This window comes from Chiloscyllium plagiosum, chromosome 13 (assembly GCF_004010195.1).
Source record: "Chiloscyllium plagiosum isolate BGI_BamShark_2017 chromosome 13, ASM401019v2, whole genome shotgun sequence".
In the NCBI taxonomy this organism is placed as follows: domain Eukaryota; kingdom Metazoa; phylum Chordata; class Chondrichthyes; order Orectolobiformes; family Hemiscylliidae; genus Chiloscyllium; species Chiloscyllium plagiosum.
The window spans coordinates 77,666,904-77,678,961 of NC_057722.1; the positions used below are offsets into that span (position 1 = coordinate 77,666,904).

At 43.0% G+C, this 12,058-nt stretch overlaps 1 protein-coding gene across 3 annotated transcripts in view; it reads right to left on the reverse strand.

Annotated features, from left to right (window-relative positions):
* trpc1 (transient receptor potential cation channel, subfamily C, member 1) overlaps positions 1-12,058 on the reverse strand; it is a 93,669-nt gene that overhangs the window by 64,272 nt on the left and 17,339 nt on the right. For all 3 annotated transcript variants that reach the window (XM_043702776.1, XM_043702775.1, XM_043702774.1), the window contains exon 4: positions 8,088-8,290. In XM_043702776.1, the coding sequence (XP_043558711.1) occupies positions 8,088-8,290 (203 nt within the window). The remainder of the gene's footprint in view (positions 1-8,087; positions 8,291-12,058) is intronic.

The window sequence follows — 12,058 nt, forward strand, 5'->3', positions numbered from 1 at the left end:
TGATTAGTAAGTTTGCAGATGACACTAAAATAAGTGGGAGCATGATCAGTGCGGAAGTTTATCAGAAATTGCAGCAGGACCTTAATCAGGTGGGGAAGTGGGCTGAGAAATGGCAAATGGAATTTAATATAGATGTGAGGTCTTGCAGTTTGGAAACACAAATCAAGGTAGGAGTTTCACGGTGAATGGGCGGGCCTTAAGGGGTGTAGTGGGCAGAGACACCTTGGAATTGAGGTGCACGATTCCCTGAGAGTGGAGTCACAGGTAGGCAGGGTAACACATTCCACCCTGACCTTAAATTTACCTGGACCATCTCTGACACGTCCCTCACCTTCCTGGACTTCTCGATCTCCATTAATAACGACCGACTTGACACTGACATTTTTTACAAACCCACCGACTCCCACAGCTACCTGGATTAAACCTCTTCCCACTCTATCTCTTGCAAAAATACCACCCGTATTCCCAATTCCTCCGCCACCGCCGTATCTGCTCCCAGGAGGAGCAGTTCCACCACAGAACACACCAGATGGCCTCTTTCTTTAGAGACCGCAATTTCCCTTCCCACATGGTTAAAGATGCCCTCCAACGCATCTCGTCCACATCCCGCACCTCCGCCCTCAGATATCACCCCTCCAACCGTAACAAGGACAGAACGCCCCTGGTGCTCACCTTTCACCCTACCAACCTTCGCATAAACCAAATCATCTGCCGACAATTCCGCCACCTCCAAAATGACCCCACCACCAGGGATATATTTCCCTCCCCACCCCTTTCCGCTTTCCGCAAAGACCATTCCCTCCGTGACTACCTGGTCAGGTCCACGCCCACCTACAACCCACCCTCCCATCCTGGCACCTTCCCCTGCAACCGCAGGAACTGTAAAACCTGCGCCCACACCTCCTCCCTCACCTCTATCCAAGGCCCTAAAGGAGCCTTCCACATCCAAAGTTTTACCTGCACATACACTAATATCATTTATTGTATCCGTTGCTCCCGATGCGGTCTCCTCTACATTGGGGAGACTGGGCGCCTCCTATCAGAGCACTTTAGGGAACATCTCCGGGACACCCGCACCAATCAACCAGACCACCCCGTGGCCCAACATTTCAATTCCCCCTCACTCTGCCGGGGACATGGAGGTCCTGGGCCTCCATCACCGCCGCTCCCTCACCACCAGACGCCTAGAGGAAGAACATCTCATTTTCTGCCTCGGAACACTTCAACCCCAAGGCATCAATATGGACTTCAACAGTTTCTTCATTTCCCCTTCCCCAACCTCAGCCTAGTTCCAAACTTCCAGCTCAGCACTGTCCCCTTGACTTGTCCGGACTTGTCCTACCGGCCTATCTCCTTTTCCACCTATCCACTCCATCCTCTCCTCCCTGACCTATCACCTTCATCCCCTCCTCCACTCACCCACTGTACTCTATGCTACTTTCTCCCCACCTCCACCCTCCTCTAGCTTATCTCTCCACGCTTCAGGCGTTCTGCCTTTATTCCTGATGAAGGGCTTTTGCCCGAAACGTCGATTTTGAAGCTCCTTGGATGCTGCCTGAACTGCTGTGCTCTTCCAGCACCACTAATCCAGAATCTGGTTTCCAGCATCTGCAGTCATTGTACCTCCAAATAACCCTGGTGGTAAAAACAAACTTGCAGAGCGCAGCTCCTTCATCAAGTAGCTAGTGGGGCAGGATCATAGAACACAGAATTTGTAATAAAAGATCAAAGTGCCATACAACTGATCTGATGTATAAACAAACCTAGAATGTTGTTAAGTCTTTAAACACTTAGAAAGGGGATGCAGGTTTAAATTCATTCATATGTAAATCGCGGAACTCTTTTTAAGTCACAGTCCCGAGACAAAGGTTTTATAAAAGAAAGGTGACATCTCAGCTCAGACAATGCCTGAAAGGTGTAAGGTTAGAGTCTGTATCCCAACCTTCAGTCAGACTGGCTCTAATTCCAAAGTAGGAATTTATTGAACAGACGATGCTCAACTCATCGATCGCCAGTTCCGATGTGCCACAGCAAGAAACCGTATTGACCATCTCAGGAGACAGACACAGAATACAACTGATAGGATACTCTTCGTTGTCCAGTACTTCCTGGGAGCGGAGAAACAACGCCATGTTCTTTGTCACATGAACTGACTGCCTACTGATTGTGTACTTTTTGAACAAAATAGAATGTATCTGCAAATACAAATTTACCCCATAGACTTTTGTGTGTGTGTGTATGTGTACGCGCCCATATGTGGGAGGGAGAGTGAGAGAGAAAGTGTGTGATTGCGCATGTAAGAGGGCGTGCGCGCATGCTTGACAGTGAGTGCATACTTGACACTGCGTGCATACGAGTGTGATGGAGTATATGCTTGAGAGGGTGCGTGTGAGTGTATGTACGTGTTTGAGAGGCTCTGGGATCGTGTGCGAGTGTGATCACGTGTGTATGAGTGCTTGTGTGAGAGTGTACAGTGTGGAGGGGTCACCTGTAGTGTGACATGAACCCAAGATCCCAGTTGAGGCCGCTCTCAGCCTCTGCTCGGCCACTCTACATTTTTGTGTATCCCAAAGTCCACCTTGGAGGACGGTCTCCAGAAGATCCAAAGCCACATGTCCCTGACCGCTGAAGTGTTCCATGACTGGGAGGGAACATCCTTGTCAAGGCGACAGTTGCACTGTGTCCACTCATCCGTTGTCGTAGCATCTGCTTGGTCTTGCCAATATACCATGACTCGGGGCATCCTTGGCTGCAGCGTATGAGATATACGTTGGCTGAGTCGTGAGTACCTGCCGCGCTCGTAGAGGGTGGTGTCCCCATGTGTAATGGTAGTATCCATGTCAACACTCTGACATGTCTTGCAGTGGTTGCTATGACAGTGTTGTATGGTGCTGTGATCAATATTGTCCTGAAAGCTGGGCATTTTGCTGCAAACGATGATCTGTTTACGGTTTGGTGGTTGTGTAAAGGCGAGAAGTGGAGGTGTAGGGAAGATCTTGGCGAGTGCTCATCCTCATTGCTAACGCAAAGAACATGGCATCGTTTCTCCGCTCCCAATACTGGACAACGAAGGATATCCTATCGGTCGTATCCTCTGTCTGTCTCCTGAGGTGGTCACAATGGTTTCTCACTGTGGCACGTCGGAACTGGTGATCGATGAGTTGAGCATCGTTTGTTCAATACATTGCATTAGCTGTATGACATTAAGATCTTTTACTCGAAATACTGTATCCTATGATCCTGCCCCACTAGCTACCTGATGAAGGAGCAGCACTCTGAAAGCTTGTACCTCCAAATAAACCTGTTGGGACTGTAATCTGGTATTGTGTGATTTTTTACTTTTACAGCCTATTCAACCTCTCCCTATAGTTCAAATCCTCCAACCCTGGCAACATCCTTGTAAATCTTTTCTAAATCCTTTAGTTTTACAACATCCTTCCTATAGTAGGGAGTCCAGAATTGCACGCAATATTCCAACAGTGGCCTAACCAATGTCCTGTACAGCTGCAACATGACCTCCCAACTCCTACACTCAATACTCTGACCAATAAAGGAAAGCACACTAAATGCCTTCTTCACCATCCTATCTACCTGAGACCTCACTTTCAAGGAACTATGAACCTGCACTCCAGGGTCTTTTTATTCAGCAACACTCCCCAGGATCTTACAATTAAGTGTATAAGTCCGATCCTGATTTGCCTTTCCAAAATGCAGCACCTGGCATTTATCTAAATTAAACTCCTTGACCCATTGACCCATCTGATCATGATCCCATTATACTCTGAGGTAACTTTCTTCACTGTCCACATTTCTATTTTAAGACTTGGAATAGTAGATAAATTATTAACATTCAGCACTGTGATCATATGCAGTAAACCTGGATAACTTTGATAAATGGCAATTTACATTTACACCACATAATGCCAGGCAATGACCACCTCAAAGACAGAATCCAAACCTCCTATATCCCTTGACATTCAATGGTGTAGCCATCACTAAATCCCCCAATACCAACATCCATCCTGGTGGATGTTGGTATTGACCAGAAATTGAAATGGAGCAAGACAAGAGCAGGTCAGAGACTTGGAATTCTTTCCTGTAAATCACCTCCTGACTCCCCAAAGCATGTCCCACCATCTACAAGGCACAAGGCAGGAACATGATGGAATACTCTCTACTTGCCTGGATGGGTACTACTGTAACAATATTAAAGAAGTTTGATGCCATTTGGGACAAAGCAGCCCACTTCATTGACACCACATCTACAAACATTCACTCCCTCCACCCACACTCAATGGCAGCAGTGTGTGCCATTTTCAAGATGCACAGCAGAAATTCAGCAAGATTTCTTAGACAGCACCTTTCAAATCCACAACCACTACCACCTAGAGGTTCAGGGGCAGCAGATTGATTCAGGAACAGATTGGTTGCAAGTTCTTCTCTCAGACATACGACATCCAACTGGGAGCCATACCACTATTCTTTCAATGTCGCTGCGTCAACATCTTCAAATTCTTTTGCTAACAGCATGGTATGTATCCTTATATCTCAAGAACTGCAGTGGCTCACCACCACTTGCTCCAGGGCAATTAGGAATGGGAAATAAATTCTGGCTTGGCCAGAAATGCCCACATCCCATGAACAGACTTTTATAAACTTAACTAGATATAGGGCCCTATATTTCAGATTTTTCAAATCCAAGTGGTCTAATGCTGAACAGATTACAATCTGCCAAGTATTCTGTCTTAATATCTTCTTTTCCCTTTCTGTGCAGAAACAAACTTTGGAGATTCTAGCTGACTATACTGATCCACACATTATGGTTTATTCCTACACTATTATACAAAATTTTGTTTGAAATACTGGTCTCCTCATCTAGCAGAACCTCAGTGAAGCCCTCTACACAAATGCCTTTATGAAACCATGTGCTTAGTCTTCCACAGTGAAACTTTGAAAGTCAAATGCAGTTTTCAGAACTCAAAGACACCTCATGAAAGACAAATGAAGAAGATCCTTAGCTTCAATCTCCCACAATGCTTTGACTTCAACACAGGGGCATGATTAAGAAGTTTGCAGCTGATTCAAAAATTGGCAAAAACTGGTCCCACACCATTGTGACTTGGAAAAATATTGCCATTCCTTCACATTGCTGGGTCAGAACCCTGGAATTCACTCCCTAATAGCACTGTGGGTCTACCTACAGCACGTGAATTACAGCAGTTCCAGTGATTGTAGCTCACCACTACCTTCTCAAGGACAACCAGGGATGGGCAATAAATGCTGGCCAGTACTAAAGCCCATGTCCCAGAAAATCACAGAAATTGAGAATTTTAGCTATGAGGAAATGTGGGATAGGCTGGAGTTGTTTTCTTTGAATAGAAGAGGCTGAAGGGAAATCTGACTGTGCATTACACTATTGAATGTCAGCCCTATCCACAATCATAGTTACACAATTTGCCAGAACACTGACCCCAGCATAGCCTAAATAAAGGGGTCTAGATTAGAGTGGTGCTGGATAAGCACAGCAGGTCAGGCAGCATCCAAGGAGCAGGAAAATCGACGTTCCAGGCAAAAGCCCTTCACCAGGAATAGAGGCAGGGTGCCTGCAAAAAACAGTATCCCCTCACTATACTTTTCCCAATTAATACTATATTTTTCTTTTCTCCAACTCAACTCAAAGGTAGAAGACAGAGGGTGGTGGTGGAGGGTTGTTTTTCAGACTGGAGGCCTGTGGCCAGTGGAGTGCCACACGGATCGGTGCTGGGTCCTCTACTTATTGTCATTTACATAAATTATTTGGATGCGACCATAAGAGGGACAGTTAGTAAGTTTGCAGATGACACCAAAATTGGAGGTGTAGCGGACAGCAAAGAGGGTTACCTCAAATCACAACAGGATCTAGACCAGATGGGCCAATGGGCTGAGAAGTGGCAGATGGAGTTTAATTCAGATAAATGCGAGGTGCTGCATTTTGGAAAAGCAAATCTTAGCAGGACTTATACACTTAAGAAAAGATTTACAAGGATGTTGCCAGGGTTGGAAGATTTGAGCTACAGGGAGAGGCTGAACAGGCTGGGGCTGTTTTCCCTGCAGCGTCGGAGGCTGAGGGGTGACCTTATAGAGGTTTACAAAATTATAAAGGGCACGGATAAGATAAATAGACAAAGTCTTTTCCCTGGGGTCGGGGAGTCCAGAACGAGACGGCATAGGTTTAGGGTGAGAGGGGAAAGATATAAAAGAGACCTACTGGGCAACTTTTTCACGCAGAGGGTGGTACGTGTATGAAATGAGCTGCCAGAGGATGTGGAGGAGGTTGGTACAATTACAACATTTAAGAGGCATTTGGATGGGTATATGAATAGGAAGGGTTTGGAGGGATATGGGCCGGGCGCTGGCAAGTGGGACTAGATTGGATTGGGATATCTGGTCGGCAAGGACCGAAGGGTCTGTTTCCAAGCTGTACATCTCCATGACTCTATTTAAGATCACCTCTCATTCTTCTAAATACAAATATAGTCACAACCTGCTCAACAATTCCATTCAAGAAAACTCTTTATTCCACAAAGCTTTTCTGAACTGCTTCCAGCACAATTTTATCCCTCCTTAAATAAACAGAGCAGAAAGATTCATTGTACTGAGAATGTGGTCTCATTAACATCCTGTACAGTTTTGAGAAAACTTGCCTACTTTTGTGCTCTATTTCCTTTCTAATAAAAGCCAATATTCCATTTGTCTTTCTAATTATTTGCTCCATCGCAATTCAGTTCCCAAAACATGACATAATCATAGATCACGTTGGAAATCTGCCAATTTCCCTATTCATAGCACTCATTATAGGGATCAGTTAACTGAACAACTCGTTTGTGATGCAGAGTGAAGCCAACAGTGTGGGTTCAATTCCCAGCTGAGGTTACCATGAAGGATTCTCCTTCCCAACCTCTCCCCTCAAGTGAGGCACGGGAACCCTCAGGTTAAACCCCACTAGTGTCTCTGCAATGAGAAAGAAGCCCTATGGTCTGATTAGACTGTGGCAATTTTACTTTTTTCTAACACTATCAAGAAACAATATTACAAACCTCTTCTAACTTACATTAATTCTGTGGCTTTAAAGATGGCTTGATGGAGAGCAAACACAAATTATGAATATAGAGCCTTACAATTCGGAAGGATGACATTCAGCCAATTATGCCTGTGCAGCTCTTTAAAAGAGGATCCAATTACTGCTGCACTTAATGAATATTACTTCACAGCATGTGTACATTCTTGGCAAAGCTTGAATGAGTTGGCCATTCTTAGTTGCCCTTGAACTACTTAAAACCAAATGGTTAAGGTATTCCACAATAATGCAGAATGGGATGGTGACGGCCTACTGGTATTATCACTGCACTGTTAATCCAGAGACTAGGTAATGTTCTGGAGACCCAGGCCTGAATCCCACCATGGCAGATGATGAAATTTGAATTCAATTTTTAAAAATCTAGAATTAAGAGTCTAATAATGACCATTGTCAATTGTCAGGAAACCCCTATCTGGTTCTCTAATGCCCTTTAGGGAAGGAAATTGTCATCCTCACCTGGTCCAGCTTACATGTGACTCCAGACCCACAGCAATAGGATTGACTCAATTTCCCTTTGAGTCAATCCTAGGGACTCAGTTAGGGAGGGGCAATAAATGCTGGTCGAACTAGTGACTCCTTTATCCCGTGAAGGAAGAAACAAAAATGTTAGATAGGAAGTGCCAGGATTTTGACCCAAAGACATGTCAGGAGGATATGCAACTTGGAAGGAAACTTGAAGCTGTTTTATCACCTGTTACGATGTTTGTGAGGTGTTGTCAAGAAGCCTTTGGGAATTGTCTACTCCTTCTCCATATCTCTTTTCATTCTACATGTATTTATCCAATTGTTTTTTTGAAGTGATTACTGATTCTGCTTCTTCCACTTACTCAAGAAGTGCATACTTCAGATTTACTTTTAACTGTGTCCAAATTACTTCGACATACACGTGAAATTTAAAATATGTATCTAATATAACTGTAGCAATTAGAAATCTAAACACACTCGTTACATCTTAATATGTTTTACTAACCTAGAATGGCGTAGGCTATCCTTCTTGTTCTTTGCATTACACAGTGTGCATTCACATCCTACTGCATGTGGTCTTGGTAGTGATAGGTCCTGTTTGAGTAACATGGTCAGGATCTCATAGTTATTACGATGAGCAGCAAGGATAACAGGAGCCACATCCATTGTAGTCGAGTATTCAGGATTCTGAATTCTCTGCATTAATTTCTATTTGGACAAGTTCCAACAAAAGACCGAGAGCAAAATTAATAAAGTGCATAATTGTAAACGAGTACATAACAGTCGAGGATTTATTATGTTTAATGGATTTTGTGATCAACTGAAATGTCTGAAACATAACAAGAACAGGTTAGAAGCCTTGATTAACTTCTTGACAGAGAAAGATTAGAACACTGAGCTTTGAAAGAGTGAAATGCACAACAGGACAGGACTGTAGCTGATGTTTTTAAATGGGAAAATGTTAAATGTCAAACATTTGTATCTGCTTTAATTATAAATGTTGCTGAATATAGTGCTTGAAAAAAATTGTGCAATTTACTATCGTGTATTTAACAATATTCTAATGATAAGAAAAATCTTTTTAAATAAACTATGTTCAAACATATACACTTTTCATTTTTGTCACAGTTTTTCATCAAGAAATCTCCAATTTATTTGCAAGCACTACTTTCTATCTCTATTAATAATAGTCTTGAGAACCAAAATGAAGAAGGTAAAAACAATGATTGCTGATGCTGGAAACCAGATTCTGGATTAGTGGTGCTGGAAGAACACAGCAGTTCAGGCAGCATCCAAGGAGCAGTAAAATTCCTGATGAAGGCTTTTGCCCGAAACGTCGATTTTACTGCTCCTCGGATGCTGCCTGAACTGCTGTGCTCTTCCAGCACCACTAACCCAGAACCAAAATGAATAAGCAGGCAAGTTTGCAATATATTGTTTAACATTGTGAAACATGCAATCAAAAGATTTCAACCTTTTCAAACCATTTATTAAAATATTTCTCATTAATAAAGGTTTTATTTTTAAAATTCGATTTGCAAACGGCAGTGATTAATAATTATGTTGGTGTCATAATTCATTTTGGAAAAAGGAGAATCCAACATTTAGGAGGCTGCATTTTGCAGCTAGAAGGGCCTTTATTCAACACAGGATCTTCATGCAATTCTTTAGGGCCAGTCGGTAGGTCTCCAGGATGAGTAAATGTGTCAGGTTCAACATGACATTAAAATGGAACAGTATAGCACAGGAATAGGCCCTTCAGCCCACCATGTTTGTGCGAATCATGACGGCACTTTAAATTAATCCCATCTGTCTGCATATGGTCTGTATTCCTTTATTCCCTACCTGCTCATTTGTCTGTCTAAACGTCTCTTAAGCATTGCTAACTACCACCGCCCCTGGCAGCGCATTCCAGGCACAGACCACCCTCTGTGTAAAAAAAAACTTACCTCGCACATCTCCTTTAAATATTCTCCCTCTCACCATAAACCTATGCTCCCTGGTTTTGGAGATTTCCACCTTCGGAAAGAGACTCAATCTTTCCACCCTATCCATGGCTCTCACAATTTCTCACTTCTATCAGGTCTCCCTTCAGCCTTGGATACTCGAGCAAAAACAAACCAAGTTTGTCCAACCTCTCCTTATAGCTAATATACTCCAATCCATGCAACATCTTGGTAAACCTCTTTTGCACCTTCTCCAAAGCCTCCACATTCTCCCTACAGTGAGATGGCGAGACTGCACAGAATACTCCAAATGTAGCATTACTAAAGTGTTATACAGGTGCAACATGATTTGCCATCTTGTGTACTCAATGCTCCAACCAATGAAGGCAAGCATGCCATATACTTTCTTTACCAAATTACCAACTTTCTTTGCCACTTTCAGGGACAAAACTTCCAGTGCAGAACACAAAAGAAACTGTGAAATGATATTTGTGATGTCTAACCATTTTCAATGCTTGAAATGAGCAGATGAAAAGTTAAGTTTCTTGGCAAGTGTAATTCTTTAGATTTTTCTCAGACATACGTGTGCACATAGTTTACTTTCGGATAGATATACCATCCACAGTGATGTGATTTTAAAGATAATTATCTTTAACACGTAAATGAGGACAACAAGGTGATAATGGGGACTGATAAAGTAGTCATAGAGTGGACGTTTCCTCTTATGGAGCAATCTACAACAAAGATCATAGTTTTAGACCAAGGAGAGGTAGGCAAATTTAAAACAGAGATGGGGAGGAATTACTTCTCCCAAAGAACTGTGAATCTAGGAGTTCACTACCCAAGATTGCAGTGGATGCCAGCACACTGAATAAATTTAAGGAGGAGATAGACATATTTTAAATAGTGAGAGAAAGTGAGGTCTGCAGACGCTGGAGATCAGAGTCAAAAAATGTGGCGTTGGAAAAGCACAGCAGGTCAGGCAGCATCCGAGGAGCAGGAGGATCAGAAATGTGATGAAGGGCTAATGCCCGAAACGTCGATTTTCTTGCTCCTCCGATGCTGCCTGAGATGCTGTGCTTTACTAATTAAAATATGGCGTTGGTAATGTGTTAAAGGGTTATGAGGAGCGGGCAGGAAAATCGAGTTAAGAGCAAGATGCAGTCTGCTATGATTGTAATAAATGGTGGAGCAAACACAATGGGCTGAATGGCCTATTCCTGCTCCTAGTTCTTATGTAATTCAACCTATGATAGCACTGCAGGAGCAGACACAATGCAGTTTATGGAAGGGATCTTTCAAACCTCCTTAAAATTAAGATACTGTCACACTTAATAAAGGGTACGTTTGAATGGTCAAAACATAGCATAGGAAAACAATGGTCTGAAGTCACACTCTGAAATTATGACCAACACATAATTTTAAGTCAGAATTGTACACATTTATCAAGTTTCTTTGCTTGAAAATGTACAATAAATCTCACAGTTTTACGGGAAAATTGGTTAAAAAGCACAAAGGACTGCTACTAATAAAAAGATACACTTCTTGACAAGGTTTTGTGGAATCTACCAGTATAAGATCTTCCATCGCCAAAGGCAGACCCCAAAACACTGCATCACAATCTCCACCACATGATTTGGAGATAAGTCAAGGAGGCAAATTCAAGATCTACTCCAACTGGAACATGGATGAATCCCCATGCTGTTGGCACCAATCTGATCCTGAATATCCGTCCAGCAATTTCCAAACTGCACACCCCAAGGTGTCCAAGATGCTGTGGCAACATGCACTTTTACAAGCATAGAGTCATAGAGATGTACAGCATGGAAACAGACCCTTCGGTTCAACCCATCCATGCCGACCAGATATTCCAACCCAATCTAGTCCCACCTGCCAGCACCCTGCCCATATCCCTCCAAACCCTTCCCATTCATATACCCATCCAAATGCCTCTTAAATGTTGCAATTGTACCAGACTCCACCACTTCCTCTGGCAGCTCACTCTGAAGTCTAATCTGAATACTGATTGCAGATGCTCCAATTCTTTTCCTATCACATGATTTTTCAGGAATAATCTTCCCTGCTGTTACCCACTTGCCACCAGTGTATGTTGAAAGGATGTGCAGATTGATATTCAACCTGTTTGGCATTATTATGAACGTGCCTTCCTTGCGCATGGTATTGGGGTCAAAGTACTAACTTGGATTGAATGTTGGTTGGCTGATAGGAAACAAAGAGTAGTGATAAACGGCTCCATTTCGGAATGGCAGACAGTGACCAGTGGGGTACTGCAGGGATCAGTACTGGGACCGCAGCTTTTTACAATATATGTTAATGATATAGAAGATGGTATTAGTAATAACATTAGCAAATTTGCTGATGATACTAAGCTGGGTGGCAGGGTGAAATGTGATGAGGATGTTAGGAGATTACAGGGAGACCTGGACAAGTTAGGTGAGTGGTCAGATGCATGACAGATGCAGTTTAATGTGGATAAATGTATGGTTATCCACTTTAGTGGCAAGAACAG